Source organism: Camelina sativa, chromosome 4, assembly GCF_000633955.1.
Source record: "Camelina sativa cultivar DH55 chromosome 4, Cs, whole genome shotgun sequence".
In the NCBI taxonomy this organism is placed as follows: domain Eukaryota; kingdom Viridiplantae; phylum Streptophyta; class Magnoliopsida; order Brassicales; family Brassicaceae; genus Camelina; species Camelina sativa.
Window position 1 is genome coordinate 20763226 of NC_025688.1, and position 14589 is coordinate 20777814.

At 38.7% G+C, this 14589-nt stretch overlaps 4 protein-coding genes and 1 non-coding gene across 5 annotated transcripts; all 5 read right to left on the reverse strand.

Moving 5' to 3' along the window:
- LOC104784104 (probable methyltransferase PMT22) lies at nt 133–3987 on the reverse strand (the record flags this gene model as incomplete). Its single annotated transcript, XM_019244809.1, has 8 exons — nt 133–331; nt 419–661; nt 829–1003; nt 1106–1216; nt 1308–1447; nt 2917–3059; nt 3139–3288; nt 3451–3987. Coding segments are annotated over 8 exons (1698 nt in total), but the record flags the coding sequence as incomplete, so codon positions are not given.
- TRNAK-CUU lies at nt 4650–4722 on the reverse strand. Its single transcript has one exon. It is a non-coding gene; the product is annotated as a tRNA-Lys (tRNA).
- On the reverse strand, nt 5488–7291 carry LOC104781500 (ferritin-3, chloroplastic-like). Its single transcript, XM_010506191.2, has 8 exons — nt 6938–7291; nt 6710–6793; nt 6549–6609; nt 6348–6435; nt 6180–6241; nt 6012–6077; nt 5842–5905; nt 5488–5742 (listed from the first exon to the last, which is right to left on the reverse strand). The coding sequence occupies exons 1-8, from the start codon at nt 7210–7212 to the stop codon at nt 5702–5704; spliced, it is 741 nt and encodes a 246-aa protein (XP_010504493.1). The 5' UTR covers nt 7213–7291; the 3' UTR covers nt 5488–5701.
- Nucleotides 8234–11128, reverse strand: LOC104781501 (probable leucine-rich repeat receptor-like protein kinase IMK3). Its single transcript, XM_010506192.2, has 2 exons — nt 9140–11128; nt 8234–9047 (listed from the first exon to the last, which is right to left on the reverse strand). Exons 1-2 carry the CDS (start codon nt 10872–10874, stop codon nt 8416–8418), a joined length of 2367 nt encoding a protein of 788 aa, XP_010504494.1. The 5' UTR covers nt 10875–11128; the 3' UTR covers nt 8234–8415.
- LOC104781503 (PRA1 family protein B1-like) lies at nt 13424–14519 on the reverse strand. The gene has a single exon (XM_010506194.2). The coding sequence runs from the start codon at nt 14344–14346 to the stop codon at nt 13717–13719; it is 630 nt and encodes a 209-aa protein (XP_010504496.1). The 5' UTR covers nt 14347–14519; the 3' UTR covers nt 13424–13716.

Below are 14589 nucleotides of genomic sequence, written 5' to 3' on the forward strand. Positions count from 1 at the left end.
GTCTTACTATTCTGTCTATTTCCACTACCACCTCCATCAACTCACACCTGAGAAAATCCAAAACCCCATAGTTAAAAACAACATGTAGTTTTGTTCTGGATCCAAACACACGAAACCAGTCCAGTTCAATCTTTACCTTTGAGAAAGATTAGTGAGAAGGAAACTAGAGTGCAAGAGATCATATGATCTAGGGTATGTATTGAACGACTCACACCAATCATGGTATATCCCGATCAAACCTCTATCGAAAATTGTTGATAAGGTGTCTTCACCAGCCACAGGAATCACATTCATCACCCAAAGAGGTTTGTTTATAAGAGCAGCAGCAAATCTGAAAGCAAATTATGAACCAAGATGAGTAAGCAACAGAAGATTCTTACTTTGTGAACTATATTGATATATTGAAATATTGTCTCACCCTCCATAGCCAGCGTTCATGTCCATAACATTGTGAATCCTGCTCCAGTTTATAGCTAAACCGTTTAGGTAGATATCTGATATGATCCCAGACCAGAGTTTCGTATCTTCTCTGTATCTCTCTTCACTAGTCTGTTCTGTCAAGAGGCTAACCGGTGTCTCGTGTAACCTTCCAGGCCATACAGAAGGCCATTTTCCGGTTAAACCGACCGGTACTTTTGGTAGACAANAACAGTTTTGATTAGTAGATGATTACCTTTTGCAGTAGCTGTAGACGTGTAGACGTGCAGAAGCTGTAGACGTTTAGGACTCGTGAATAAAAGAGATGAGGAGACTAAATAAATNAGACTCAAGAGACATCAAAAACTCTGCTTTTTGTTGAAATGAAACAAAATAGGGTAAAAATTTCATTACCATGAACTGTTCTTCTTAGTCTCTTCTTCGATGCAGAGAGGTGGTTCCTTTTCCTTACGAGCTTCATAGCAAGAATCTGAATCTGGTTTTTGGTAAATCACGAATCCAACTTTTGTGAAACGTGTTCTAGCCACAACTTTCCAACACATTGATGTAGTCAAAGCCTCCATCGCTGCAAGAGAAAACACACACAAAAGCAGAAACATTCATAAACCTTCTTCTGTACGCTTATTAAAACATAGTCAGGATAAGACTAACGAATCATAATACTAACTTTTCCAAACGTTACGGTGTCCTTCATCGTGTTGATAAACCGGTGTAGCTGACCAGACAAAAAACCCTCCAGGCCTTAGAACTCGGTTAAGTTCCAAAAGTGGTCTACCACCTGCAACAACACATTTCAAAAACAGTATTAACAAAAGCAATGAACTTCTCTGATTCAAAAACTTAAGGATGTATATATTGAGTATATCAACCGTATCCGTGCCAATGGACTCTGCATCTAGCGCAATGGATAACGTCGTAAGCATTATCAGGGAAAGGAAGCTTTTGAGTTCCAATAACAGCTAGAGTAGCTGGAATCCCTCGTTCGAGTGCGAACTGAATCTGAGCTTCGCTTGGTTTTAAATCGCGCAAAGCGCACTGTGGCACAAACATCCTGTTAATGTGCCATACGCCATGGCGCATGCGGCGCATCGCAACATGGATATGAGGCGCTTGGTGTTTAAAAGAAAGAAAATAAGAGGTATTCTGCTGAAACTTATTAAAACTTTAGAATAAACTAGCATAAAACAATCCAATCCATCTCAAAAGAAATTAAGAAATACAAGTAAGTATACAACAGTTTTGATTAGTAGATGATTACCTTTTGCAGTAGCTGTAGACGTGTAGACGTGCAGAAGCTGTAGACGTTTAGGACTCGTGAATGAAAGAGATGAGGAGACTAAATAAACTAGGGTTTTCTTATATATAATGGGTGAAAAAATGATCAAATCAAAGATTTTTGATTACATAAAATCAATAATTAAAGATATTATTGAGAAAATCAAATATTTTTTCATTATACGTTTGATATATAAGTAAACTACTATTTTACAGAACAATTTTTTACCTTGTTTGTGCCATAAACCATGTTGCGCTCGCCTCACGCAATGGTCGCATCGGCTATGGCTCATCGTTTCGCTCGCATCATGGATATCGCCTTGCCATAGTGTCCTGTTTCCCTCATCTCCTCACATCATTGCGCAACGCGCCATGGCGCGCCACAGGCGCGCTTTTTAAAACCAAGNAATGGACTCTGCATCTAGCGCAATGGATAACGTCGTAAGCATTATCAGGGAAAGGAAGCTTTTGAGTTCCAATAACAGCTAGAGTAGCTGGAATCCCTCGTTCGAGTGCGAACTGAATCTGAGCTTCGCTTGGTTTTAAATCGCGCAAAGCGCACTGTGGCACAAACATCCTGTTAATGTGCCATACGCCATGGCGCATGCGGCGCATCGCAACATGGATATGAGGCGCTTGGTGTTTAAAAGAAAGAAAATAAGAGGTATTCTGCTGAAACTTATTAAAACTTTAGAATAAACTAGCATAAAACAATCCAATCCATCTCAAAAGAAATTAAGAAATACAAGTAAGTATACAACAGTTTTGATTAGTAGATGATTACCTTTTGCAGTAGCTGTAGACGTGTAGACGTGCAGAAGCTGTAGACGTTTAGGACTCGTGAATGAAAGAGATGAGGAGACTAAATAAACTAGGGTTTTCTTATATATAATGGGTGAAAAAATGATCAAATCAAAGATTTTTGATTACATAAAATCAATAATTAAAGATATTATTGAGAAAATCAAATATTTTTTCATTATACGTTTGATATATAAGTAAACTACTATTTTACAGAACAATTTTTTACCTTGTTTGTGCCATAAACCATGTTGCGCTCGCCTCACGCAATGGTCGCATCGGCTATGGCTCATCGTTTCGCTCGCATCATGGATATCGCCTTGCCATAGTGTCCTGTTTCCCTCATCTCCTCACATCATTGCGCAACGCGCCATGGCGCGCCACAGGCGCGCTTTTTAAAACCAAGGAGCTTCGTGTTCGTCTTTAGGAGCAAATGACATTGTGATTACGTTTTTATCAAGTAAAGTCCCACCAAAGCTAGCCACACCACAACCAACATCAAGAACCACTCTCACTTTCTTCCCCCAGTCAAGTACACGTAACGTCTGTACAAAAAAAAGAAAAAACCAAAACTCAATAAAACTGAATCAAATGTTTTGGTTTATGTGTTATATGTTTTTAAACCTTTTGTATGAAGTTGATGTAGTGAATAACACCGTCTTTGAATTGAGTTCCACCTCCAGGGAAGACAAAGAAAGGTCCGGATTTGCGCACCCAGTTCTGATCTTTCTTGTATTCTACAAGCTTCGGGTGAGGAACATTATCATACCAAATCTGCAGAAACAAGAATTTTAGAAAGCAGAGCAATCACAATAACTAAACTACTTTGAATCAACAAAGCAAGAACCAAGAAAACCTTATCTCTTTTTTGCAAGAACCAAAGAAACCGTAACAAAAGAAAATATCTTACCGAAAAAATAGAAACGAGTCTCTCACCATGTCCCTACTCTGAGGCCAAGGAAGAGGAACTTTGTAGCGTTGTGGCAAAGGAACCAAACATTTAGGCGCAGGCTCAGGGCAATGTCTCTCTCTGTGCTCCATGTTCCTCTTCGACGTGAGTTTCTTGATAGCTTTCGTGTTATCCAAACAAGGTATGTAATCTGGACTCTCACATCTCTTCCAATCCACCTTCAAACTCACATTCCATTCTTTGTCTTCTTTACGCCAATCCAATTCCAAACCTTGATCAATCGGATGATCATCGACTCGGGTCTGATTAACCGGTGGTTCCGGAGGAGATGATGAGTCGTCGTTGGTGGGACTCGAGATTGGTGTGGCGGTGGGGATGTTGGAGAGAGAAGATCGACGGAGATTAGAGAGAGACAAGTAAGGGAAGAGATCGATGGTGTCATTGGTTAAGAGAAGGATCGTGACTGATACGAGCACGAGTGAGAGAACACAGAGACCTGAGAGTTCTCTGTGTTCTTGATCATTTCTTTCTTCTGTTTCTTCCACACAATACAATAGAGAGAGTTACTCTGATCGATCTTGAGAAAATGAAGAGAAGAGAGATATTGTAGTTTATGTGTAAAGAGCTAAATATAGAAAACAAGATTGGCAATAAATAAATAATATAAGACATGTGTCATGCCATTACTTGCTCTGACGTGATGTGAATTGTGAGATATGGAAAGTAATCTTATAGTATCTTTTATGAAGTTACGATAATTGTATAGTTTGATGTGCAAGTTAGTGGATGAGAATAGGGTACAAAAGGTGAAATTGGTTTAAACCGGAAAATCTTCCTATATTTAAACCGGTCAGTTTAAGGAGCATTTGCCTTTGTGTCTGTCAATTGTCTCAATAGAAGGACCAACGCTATCAAAATTGCCTCTCATAAATTAAATATATAACTTCGTGTGAACGAATTGCTTAGTTGTAGTCTACTAGTCTTGTAGATTAATTTGATTGTGAACAAATTGCTTTAACTATAAAGTCATTTGGTTGTTAAATAAAGAACACATCAGACAAGATTACAAATGTAAATCATAATACAAAAGCTCATCCTCATGTGTCTTCTTCATCATCTTAGAAACAATTACAAAAAGCTTTCCCTTTAGTTCACTTCAGACGTTCAAGTCGAAACTAGGAAAGTACCAAAAGCTGTCTGATAAAAAAATAAAGCTACCAATAGTCGCCCACCGTGGGGCTCGAACCCACGACCACAAGGTTAAGAGCCTTGCGCTCTACCAACTGAGCTAGACGGGCTTGTTGTTTGTTTTCTCCTTCTAACTTAATATTGGTAACTCTAAACGTAAACATGAAATAGATTACTACTGTACTGGTGGAGCTGGATGGTCTAGACTCTAGAGACACTACGCCCATGACATGTATCAGACTTTTTTTTTTTGGTAAGGGACCGAGAGAGAACTTACCAGCCAGTATTATTGAAATTTAAACGAAAATTACATGCTACACCTCTAAGACACGCATGTCCCATTACATCCTCTTGCAACAAAGTTTCAATACACGATAGAGCATTATTAAAAGCATAAAAACCTAAAGATAAACTAAAAGCATAGTTCGCCAATCCGTCCGCAAGGCCGAGGCTATTGGCTTCCTTATACATGTGTGACATCCGGACTTTATCAACTAATTTTTTACCATTCCTCAATCTTAAGTTCATCGATTCCAAGTCGATGATGTCTATCCTGAATATTTTATACATGTGAAATATATTATACCGCGTACACGATATTATACAAGATATTATAAAATTGTTTTCAAGAACATCGTATTAAATTGACGAAATAACAAATTAAATGGTATATGTTGTGGCCTGTGGGTCATTAGATAGTTTCCTTACAAACACGATACACCAATTATAACATAAAATCTTGACTGTATGGACACTGATTACTGATCTCATTGGATTAGCACAATGTTTATTTTTCTTGGATAAAGAATGTTTTGGTACCACTTAGTTAAATAATACGAAATTAAAACATACTACTTTCATGCGCGGTAATAAAAGAGTATCATAAAACAATGGTTGATGTGAAAGGTTCTAAAGGAAACTGATATATTAGGAACATAATATTGGAAAATAAAAAGAAGGTTAACCCAAGAAACATAATAGCTTGTTTTCTCTCACAAAAGGAACAGATATTAAATCAAGTCTACCTCACAAAGATATTAAATAACTCGAAAGTTAAACCAAACTGCGAGATTACAGCTAAAAAATCGATCAAGCAGCACGCAGAAGCTCCTGATCGAAATGCCATGTTCCTGTATACAGAAAAAAAAAAAAAAAACACAAAGTGTGAGGCACGAAGTGGACGAATGTGTGTTATATTAGTTTTAAAACTGATTAAACAAATAGGTTACCATGTCCTTTGCCGAGTCTCCTAAGTTGAGAAACATATTCTGAGATTTTCTTAATAGCTTCCACCTGCGAATGTTATTTTTTAAGTTCATTAGATTCCATTTTTGACAGATCCACAACCTCCCATATCTTTGCCACTAACAATAGAACGTGTCTGTGTATTTTGTTTTACCTGTTCGCTCAGATACACACTCTCAATAAAATCTGCCAACTGGACATCATCGTTCTTGGAAGCCACCTGTTGACCAACACATTATTCAAATACCAAATTGTATTAAGAAACTAGTAGCAAGAACTATGACTTGAACGCCATAAACAAGAATTAGAGAGACGGTCTTACACTGTGCAGGTTTAGGAGCTTTTCATTGACTAGCTTCTCCAATGAGAGAGTAAGCTCCATAGCTGGCAACAACAAGGAACACCAAATTATACATTCCAAAACTTCAATATTAATAATAATAACATCACACCAATCTCTCAGAAACGGGAAAAAAAAAATAAGCTTTACCATAGAGAGCATCTCCTTTCTCAGGGTGATCAAACTCAGTCTGAGGAAGCACCATGGACTGTAACTTGACCCTCCCACCACGCTTGTTCTGTAGATCGAGTTAAACAAAACGGTGTTAGTATATAAAACAAAACCTCAGACGATAGAGGAGGCTAATGAAAAAAACAAAAAAACAAAACGAAATCGTTGGCTAAAAAGGACCTGATACTCCATCAACAGCTCAGCGTGCTCTCGCTCTTCAACACTCGAATCCTTGAAAAATCTGAGTAACAGAGACAACTTATTAAATCAACACACAGAGTCACAGAACGAACATTAAGCAAAAGGGGTTTCCAATAATAATAATAAATAAAAAAACTCACTTGGCCAAACCCTTGAGGGCAACATTATCACGATCAAAATACGCATAGAGAGCGTGGTAAACGTAGGATGCGTTATACTCCACACTGCAAGCAAACGCCAAAATCCAGATTCATCAGATACTCAATAAGCTACAAAATCAATCTCAGTGTTCCAAGACAAGACAAGACAAAAAAAAAAAAAAACAATTGACTCAATCGACAGATTTAGAATTCTAATCTAAGACGTACTTGATCTGCTCGTTAACAGCGGCTTCGCACTCTGGGGAGTACAATTGACGAGCAAGAGAAAACTGTTGACCAGAAGGAACAAGATCTAGTTCCTTCTTCACCTCTTCGAACGGCTCAAACACAACGCCGCTCAACGTGCTTGATGAACCCTTGGTACTAGCACGGAGAGCGAACGAGAGGTTTCCGGGTTTTACAGAAGAAACCGAAGAGAAGAGAGGAGTCTCTCCATGAATGTTCAAGAGTGAGAAAGTAGAAGCAGCAGCTTTGAGAAGCATCTCTTTTTTTTTTATCTCTCTCTCTCTCTCTGTGGAAACGATATTGGAAGAGAAGAAGAAGAAAGGGTTCTTGTGGTGGGTGAGGAGGCGATTAGTGGCCGAAGGATGTATTATAAATGGATGATGAGGCGGTAGATGAATGACACGTGTATGGATGAGATTGAGAGTTGGGTTTAGGAGCGTGTCAGGCGTGTGGTACTACCGCTTTGCTGGAAGATATTTACATTTTCTCATCGGTTTTTGTGTAATTTTGGGCCCTCTCGTTTTTTGGATTTTTCCTTTTCGGCTTTTTCTGTAAAGAAATTTTTACATTTTTCTTTGGTGAGAAACAAAAAAAGAGGAATATTCTCAAATTAGGGAGTTTTACTATAATATTTTATAATTTATTAGAAAACAACCAAAACCTATCAAGATTTTAATAGATTTGCAGAACAGATTTTTAACATTTTAATAATATATATGTACAATTTTTACCATATTAACAATATTGAAAGATTTGAAACTAAATAATATGTGCATTTTTAATAATATTAAATGATTTAAAACTAAATAATATGTACATTTTCTAATAATATTAAAAGATTTGAAACTAAATAATATGTACAATTTTTATTTTTATTTTTTTTAATAATTAATTGTGTAAGTATCAATGTGACAAGACGAAAAAAAAAAACAAATATCACTGTGACTGGTGGGGCAAGTGCATTATGATTCATTGTGTAAGATGTAGTAGAATTCTCAGCACGTGATGTTTTCCTAAGTTAGGGGATTATACTTCTCTGCCAACTTTGTTTGTGTTTCACTGTTTTGGCTATAAGTTGTGTTGAGCATTTCATTCTTATACAAAGATTCATTTTGGTATTTGGTTAGATAATGTTCTCTTCTTTTCAGTGTATGTGCCCATTCCAAACTTACTTACACTTCAACTGTAGATGGTTGAATCTCATATCTTGTAAGTTACCTTCTTGAAACCCAAATCGAATTTTTCACTAATGCTCAAAAGACGGAGGAAACGGCTTGGTGAAAGAGAAGAAACATGGCCAGTTTACACTATTTACACACACAAACTGATGACGCAAATGATTCAAAACACTGAAACGAACAAAGAAATAAAAAAACAAACTACTTGGAAGAATTAAAGAATTGCAAAATCTCTACTATTACAACATTCCAATAACTACCAAAAATCTCCACTCTTTCTTTCTATTGGCTTGTAGAAGCAGAAGCTTCAGGAACATCAATCAACGACGGTTCAGATGTTGTTGTTGTTGTCTCTTCAGGTCTGATCTCTCCGAGTTGTGTCATGACTTGTTGAGCTTCAGGTCTTGTTGATGGTGTTGGATCAACACAATGCAATGCCAGTTTCAGTGTATTCAAAATCTCATCACCCATTGTGTTCACATCATTCAACAGCTCCAAATCGAAAACCTCATTAGTCCACTCTTCTTTAACCGCTGTTGCAACCCATTGAGGCAAATCCACACCGTTTAAGGCCTCGCTCGGTGATTTACCTGTCAAAAGCTCCAATATGATCACACCGAGGCTGTACACATCGGTTTTCGTGTTGGCTTTCTTCAGCTTAGAGAGCTCAGGTGCTCTGTAACCTAACGCACCAGCTGTTGCAATCACGCTTGATCCTGCTGCTGCTGTCATTAGCCTTGAAAGACCGTAATCTGAGATCTTGGCGTTGATGTTCTCATCCAAAAGTACATTGCTTGATGTTAAGTTTCCGTGGATGATATTTGCGTGCGTGTGAAGGTAGAACAAGCCACGAGCCATTCCCTTTATTAAACTCATCCTTATAGGCCAATTGATATGAACATCTGGTCCTCTTGCTGCAATTTCAAACAGAGTTGTAAAATGTTAATATCTTAGCAAAAGTACAAAACTTTGAGTCTATTCTACCAAAAGAAACTATCAAACTTACCATGGAGGAATGTGGCTAGACTTCCTCTAGACATGTAATCGAAGACAACAAGCTTCTCTCCCTTGGGGCCTAAGTAGTAAGCCCTAAGTGCAAGGAGGTTCGGATGCCGGATTCTTCCCAATACATTAATCTCATTCTCAAACTCTTTCTGGCTTTTGGTGATCTTTTCTCTCAATCTCTTCACTGCAACTTGACTTCCATCTTCAAGTGTAGCTTTGTAAACTGTTCCATAAGTGCTTTTTCCCATAATCTCTGCTGTTGCACACAGAAGATCATCTGCAGTAAACGCCATTGGCCCATCAAAATGAACCAGCTTCCCTCCGTTTTCACCTCCAGCTTCAGCTTCCCCTCCTTTCTCGGTCTTCGCGGCTGCAGCTCCAGGTCCAGCCTCTCCGCCCTTAGGTTTTGTTTCATTGACTTTCTTCCTCAGCAAGCAACATAGAACACATACAAGGATAAGCATGACTATGAGGAGTGCTCCAGAAGCAATGAGGATGATGTCTTTGGTACTCAGATTCCTGTGAGATGATTTCTTTTCTTTTTCAGGAGACGGTGAGGGAAGAGTTGGACATGGCGTTGAAACGCTGTATCCACAAAGCTCTAAGTTTCCGACGAAAGAGGAGGCATTGAACTTTTGGGACAAGGGAGTAGGAACAGGACCCGATAAGTTGTTATAAGAGACATTAAAGAAGCCAAGGCTATTCAGATCAGAAATCGAAATAGGAATCTCTCCAGTAAGTTTGTTCTGAGACAAATCCAGATGTGTAAGAGAAGAAATGTTTCCTATAGTTTCAGGGATCTTGCCACCTATACTGTTACTGCTAATATCCATTGTTCTAAGCTTAGTGAGTTTGCTAATCTCTGAAGGTAGGGTTCCACGGATCCTATTATGACTAAAGGAAAACTCTTGCAGCTGAGTTAGGTTGCAGAGTGAATATGGGAATGGACCAGAGAGAGAGTTGTGATCAAGAGATAAGACACGAAGACTAAGAGACTTACTACCCCAAGTATCTAAGATAGGACCAGAGAGGTTGTTATGGTCAAGAGCAAGAAACTGAAGAGAAGAAGAACGAGAGAGACTCACTGGGATCTGACCAGAGAGTGAATTGAAACTGAGGTTAAGCCTAAGAAGCTTAGAAGAATCAGCAAGATTCGGTGGGATAATCTCAGAGAGCAAGTTATGGCTGAGATCAAGCGTTTGAAGGAAACGTGAAACACCGAGAGAAGCAGGTATAGAGCCAGTGAGACGGTTGTTAAAAAGCTGGACTCCTCTGAGATTAGGAATGAGTCCCAATGACATTGGAATCGAACCTCCAAGATTGTTGTCGTGAAGACTAAGCTTACGAAGAGCTTGAAGCTGTCCTATTTTCTCAGAGATCCTACCTCCAAGACTCTTCCATGGAAGTTGAATCACAATGACTTGACCTTGAGCACATTTGATTCCAGACCAGCCACCAGAGCAAGCACTGGATCCAGAACCGTTCCAGCTTCTCAAGAATCCTCTAGGATCAATCAGCTCTTGCTTAACTGCTTGAAGACCTTGGTAATCAGCTTGTGTGATCACTACACCGTCCCAGGCTTGGCTTGAGCTGGGAGGAACGAAGAAGATGAGGAACACGATTAGGTGAAGGAGAAATCGGCTTCGAAGTGAAGCCTTGGGTTGATCAATGGTGGTGTTGATCATACTTAAAGAACTGAAATCAAAGAGAGCTTTGTTTTGGGTAAGAAACTCCATTAGAAGAAGAGAGAAGAAGAAGCTTTGAGATAATTTATGAGTTAATAGTAGCTTTGAGGAGGATGGAACAGAGAAAGAATTTCGAATTGAAAGAGTTTTGTAAAGAGAGAGATGGGTTTCGTTGGGAAAGAACAACACAGCACGTGACCATCTTAGAGAGAGAGAGAATCTTGATGAGTGTTTCTTTTATCTTCTAGTGAGAGAGAGAGAGAGAGAAGGGGGAGACAAAGATCAGGTGATGGCAATAAGAGGTTGGGGGGTGAGAACAGTGGCTCTCTGCTTCTTTGCCTATAATACTAAATGAGCCTCCAACGGCTAGTTTCATTTATTTGTATTAATTAATTAGTGTTTGAAAACACTTTGTTTTGTTCGATGGGTTTTGGTCACTCTTGCTCTCATGTCATGTTGTTTAACGGTGTTTGTAAATTATTATTACTACTACTACTACTAAATGTCATTGGGAATTTGGAACCACTTATTTTTTTCTAGGATTTTGTAGGTCTTGTTGAATGCATAAAGGTTGGTTTTATTAGTATCAAAAACGATAAAATCATCAATCACAATACAAACAATGTTGGTTCTGACAAAGAAAAAAAATTATTAGAAAACCAAAATCTTTGATTTTGTCAAAGAGTAGTTTATCAGGATTCAAATTTGAACCACTAATAATATTAGTTACATTCAAATTTACTCGGTTATTTTGTAACTTTTGCGATTTTTTAGATTAAAAAAAAAAATCTGTTAGCTAGTAGTTTGTATGTGAGGTCAACATTATTTAATTTTATTCCAAATCTAAAGAAAGAGATCAAAGTAGAGTTGGTCTGAACTGAATAAAGTACAAAAATAAAGGAGACAACATACAGTATTTTAAACTTCTTTTTTGTTTTTCGTTTTGCAGACCAGCTTCGTTTAGTGCGCCGGAGCTGCCCTTATGGACACGGACAATGAACCGCTCCTTCACTTCTTCTCCTAACGGCTATATTTTGCTGGGACCTACAAGCCATGGATCACTCACACTAGTGAAGCCCATACTTAATGACTATAGTGCCCCTCTAAATTGGGAACTAGTAAAAGGTAGTTTAAGAAGAAGAAGACACACGACTTTGAAACTTGAAAGTGAAACTTTACCCATCTTCACAATTAAAAAGAAAAAGAGGAGAATGGTGTGTGCCGTACGAGGTTATTATTATGTTATTGTCGACATTGNTTTTTTTTTTTTTTTTTTTTTTTTTTTTTAATACTCAAGATAGTTGCTGATTGGTTGGTACACGCGTACCGCTGGGTTTACTCTTTAGATTTGAATCTCTAGATCAGAATGACCAATTAACATGTCGTCATCTGTTATGGTTAACAAGAATAAAAATTCTAGAGATACCCTCTTACCTTAAACTCAATGATGTCATATACTATAAAATGCTATACCACAAGACTTGCTCGTCTCGGGTCTCGGTATCATTCTTGCATAAAGTTTGGCCGAATCGTTTTATCAAGCTGATAAAGCTGTTGCTAAACCAATTAGACAGAAGTGGGTTCTCCTTAAAATCTTCTTTGACCAGTGGGAATTGAAGGCCAAAACTATACCAGATTGCCCAATTTTTAAGCACATAAAATATTAGTCTAAACAATCTCGTAAGGTTAACAATACACAAACGAATAACCATCAACCTCGAGCAAGCAATAAACCAACTAGCAACACCCTACTCTTTTAATCGGATCACCTTGTGTTCACCAAATCCCTTTAACAGTAAGTGCTATATTCCCAAATGTGGGACTATGAGCAAATTGCAGACTGATTCTAGTTTGGCAGACAAATTGTTACCCTTCTTTTTCATATTCTTAACCTTTCTTTTGGTAGCAAACAATAATGCCAAGTTAAGATTTATATCATGAATCCGACTTGCCGACCATATGATCCACACAGCTGGATCGAAATTAGATACTTAATTTTGGCCATCTGATAAAGCTTCAGAAAAGGGAAAGCAAGACAATCATATCTATCCCACCCATAAAGCATAATAGATTCTCACTTCAAATCACCAAACATGTGAGCAAAACTAGGAGATAACTGCAGTTAGAGAAAAAGTAGCCACTATACGAGCAATGTAACAGCTATGAGCCTATGAACACTAAACTAACAAGCGGAAAAGATTCCATGGGGATTGACACAGAAAATAGCACATATCTCAAATAAGAAGATGACGGAACAACTGTTAAAAGAATTTCACCAGTCCTACCCTAAAGCGCTGTTCTCTAAGTGACTGGCTACTATCCTCTACTAGCCACAGTGAAATGGATCATTTAAACAAGGAACATGCACCACACATAGAACACTCTAGTTAGTACTCTACATAAATCAAATATTAGTTACTCTATAGCATTCTGAAACTACTAAGTTTTCTAGCTAAGTGCTTCCAGATCAAACTGTTCTGTCACTTAATCTCCATTAAACTGCTAAGGAACTCTGAATGCAAATAGAACATTTTGGTTAACAATGCTCTGAAAGTCACTGCTACTGATCAATTTAACAAGAGAACAAAACTGATTGAAAGGAGATGAAAGTTAAACAGTGAATCGCACAATACGAGAACGATAGAGAAAGATCAACTTTGAGTTTTCTACATCTGAACATAAGAGTAAAACAACACAAGAAGAAGCAGATATTGCAACAAAAAATTCGTAGTTCTAAATCTGTAGAGCTTCATTACGAATCTACATTCAAATCAACAACACCAAATCCCTAAAATCAGTACCGAGTTACCAATCACAACTGTAATTAAAAGGCACGAATACTCATCTCAACTCCAGGTTGGTTTGTTGACGAGATCTGAATCGAATCCAGCTCTTATACTCTCCCCGAGACAGCTGCAGCAGCTGAGGTAGCAGAACCTCCAAGGAATGAGAGTAATCCAGCATTGGCAGGCTCTTGATCGTCCAAGAATAGATCATCCGGAACCACAAACGCACCGTGTACGCAAACAATCGCAACACCAACCATAAGCGCAGAGGTTAAGAGAGATCCAACGCTCGTCATAAACACGACGACGATCGTAGACAGCACAAGAGCAAGCAACGTCTCTCGATCAGAGAAAGTGCGACCGAAGACAACCAATGGCTGATCTGATGGCCGGAATAGGTAAAGGAACATCCACGCGCTTAGTAGACCGAGGAGGACGAGAAGGGAGAGAGGATGAGAGAAAAGCGAAAAGGCGAGCACGAGGGAGACGATGGCGACGTAGTTAACCTTGAAGTAGGCGAGATTTTTCCTGATCCGGGACAAGGCATCGGTGAGAGATTCAGGACGAGCCATGGAACTCCGATCGACGAGCTCCGTCCATGGACGACGCTGTGACAAGCCATCACGGATCGAGGTGGAGAGGCGTGAGAAGAAAGTACGGAAAGCAGGTGTGTTGATTGGTGGCTGAGATTGAACAGCTGGCTGGTTTGTGACAGGTAGCGTCGGTGGAGTTGACATTGCGGTGGCGCGTGCGGTTGGGTGCGGCTGATCTGGTCGTGAGGTTTCGGATCCGCAAGTGTGAACCAAAAACTCAAGAGTTGTGTAGTTCTGAATCAGAGCTCGTGGAGATTAGATATTTTAGGGCCTGAGTCTGACCATAAGGTTGAGCCGGCCCAAAACCTCAAAGTCGCCGGTTCGATTCCTCTTTTTGCCTTTTTTTTTTAGATCAATTTTTATTTTATTTTATTTTATTTTAAATCA